This window comes from Acanthisitta chloris, unplaced genomic scaffold (assembly GCF_000695815.1).
Source record: "Acanthisitta chloris isolate BGI_N310 unplaced genomic scaffold, ASM69581v1 scaffold14595, whole genome shotgun sequence".
NCBI lineage: Eukaryota > Metazoa > Chordata > Aves > Passeriformes > Acanthisittidae > Acanthisitta > Acanthisitta chloris.
The window spans coordinates 15,393-17,287 of NW_008673286.1; the positions used below are offsets into that span (position 1 = coordinate 15,393).

Here is a 1,895-nt window from a genome sequence, read left to right on the forward strand (position 1 = left end):
AAGCTACAGAGATCACCCAGCTGCCTCATGCAAAACCACAAACAGAACCTAATTGCAGCAGAGTATTCAGCTCCCCAGCTTTTCCTGGGAGATAACAGCCCATCTAATCACCATCAGGCAGGCTCTATCCCGGCTGTCAATATTCCCATTCCCTTCGTGTATTTTTAGTGCTTGGATCTCATATAAATGCCAGCAGATCCCTGCTGATTAAATCTGCTCATTTTTCACAGTATTTGTCAACCCGCTGAAAAAAAAACTAAACTAATTTCACATGCTGTTTGTGCCTGTCTCCCAGGGCCAGGAAAGCTGAGTTATTCTTCCTTTGCTAAGACACATAAAAGGAAGCATTTGGCTGCACATGCCTCCTTCCTGCTCTCCTTGGCACCTGTGGAAAGCAAGCTGGCAGCCAATTCCTCACTGAAACAGCAAAGAATTCCACATGAGTGGTTTCAAATCCAGACTTCTTCCTAACGAGAATCAGCTCACGCTCAAACGCAGCATTTGGTATTTCTGGGCTAAATATTTGCTGAATGCCTACAGAGCAGGATGATCCCAGGGCCTGGGAGAAGCTCAGAGAGCTACGTGTGAGGATCCTCCACAGCTGCTTCTGCACAGCTCTGGAGCATTGCATGTCTGACCCTGCACACTCCCTCCTGAGCAGGGACCAGTGTGGCCTAGGGGGAGAGACCAGGATGGCAATAAATGAATCTTCACCAGATTCCTCTCTTCTTGCCCCAGATGCTGTACCTGAGCCCTTGAGGCTCACAGTCTGTGCCTTGACTTGGCTCCATGTTCACTGACTAGAACACACCACAGGATCTAACTCGAAGGTGGATTTTAAGGTTAAATAAATTTGGCAATAAATCTAGCATCTAGGGCAAGAAAATACCTATGTTAGGGCTGCAGGAAGGGCAGGAGAAGGAGGAGGGAAAAAGGAAGAGGGTAGGAATGGGTGGGAATCCCTGCTGCTGGAGAAGTAACACAGCACACACCATCAGATTCTACGTGTACTCCCAAAGAAAGGTGGGAGGAGACATATCCCAAGGAAATCATGATATTGCATGTCACTGGTTAACCTGAGCAGCAGCAGCCAAGCACAGAACCATCAGTCACTGAGCAGAACACACACAAGTGAGGCTGACAGATGACACCTGGTTTAAATCCCTCTCAGGTGATGGACCTGACCCCGACTCACCTTCTCCGAGGGTCTGCTTCAGCAGGTCGTGTTTAGCCTGGAGCTTTGTGATGAGGTTACTGCCATTCAGGTACTCCTTAAATTTCTGGAATTAAAAAACAAACAAAGAGGGTTAAGCAACACAGCCCATGACTGATGTTCAGTGTTGCCTGGGGGCTGCCAGAGGGGACTGGGCTCCCAGGGAGGGCTCAGGCTGCCGGAGGAACAGCTCTGCACCGCAGGGCTGAGCGGGGTCTAATCACTTCTCCCTGCTCCAGCCACTGGCCTGATGATCTTATTAGCCCAGTCTCCTTGGTGCTGCACCTCCTGCCTGGGAATGCAGGGAGGGCCAAAGAAAAGAGTTCAAAGCTGTCTTTCTTTTGTCAGGCTCCTGGGAATGGCCTGGGAAATGAAAAAGGCTCTCCCTGCACTGCCAGGCGCTTTGCCTCTGTGCAAAGCAGCGATGCCGAGCGGAACTCCCAGCACTGAGCCCTCCTGGGCCAGGGCTGTCAGCTGCTCCATGCCTGGGTGACACTGAGCAGCACAACCTACACCCCACTGAGAGGCTGTGGAATGCTCCAGAGCCAGGCACTACACAGGTAAGAGGAGTGAGACAGATGGAAAATGAAAGGCAGAGAATGGGAAAGATCAAACTTCTGCAAAAAAGCATGAAAATAATCCCAAGCACAACTCTAAATGGAAGCTGCAATTTCCCCCCCCC

General features: G+C 50.4%; 1 protein-coding gene across 1 annotated transcript in view; it reads right to left on the bottom strand.

Annotated features, from left to right (window-relative positions):
* SRGAP3 (SLIT-ROBO Rho GTPase activating protein 3) overlaps positions 1 to 1,895 on the bottom strand; it is a 36,790-nt gene that overhangs the window by 13,480 nt on the left and 21,415 nt on the right. Inside the window, exon 10 of the mRNA XM_009074897.1 lies at positions 1,196 to 1,280. Coding sequence (XP_009073145.1) covers positions 1,196 to 1,280 — 85 coding nt within the window. The remainder of the gene's footprint in view (positions 1 to 1,195; positions 1,281 to 1,895) is intronic.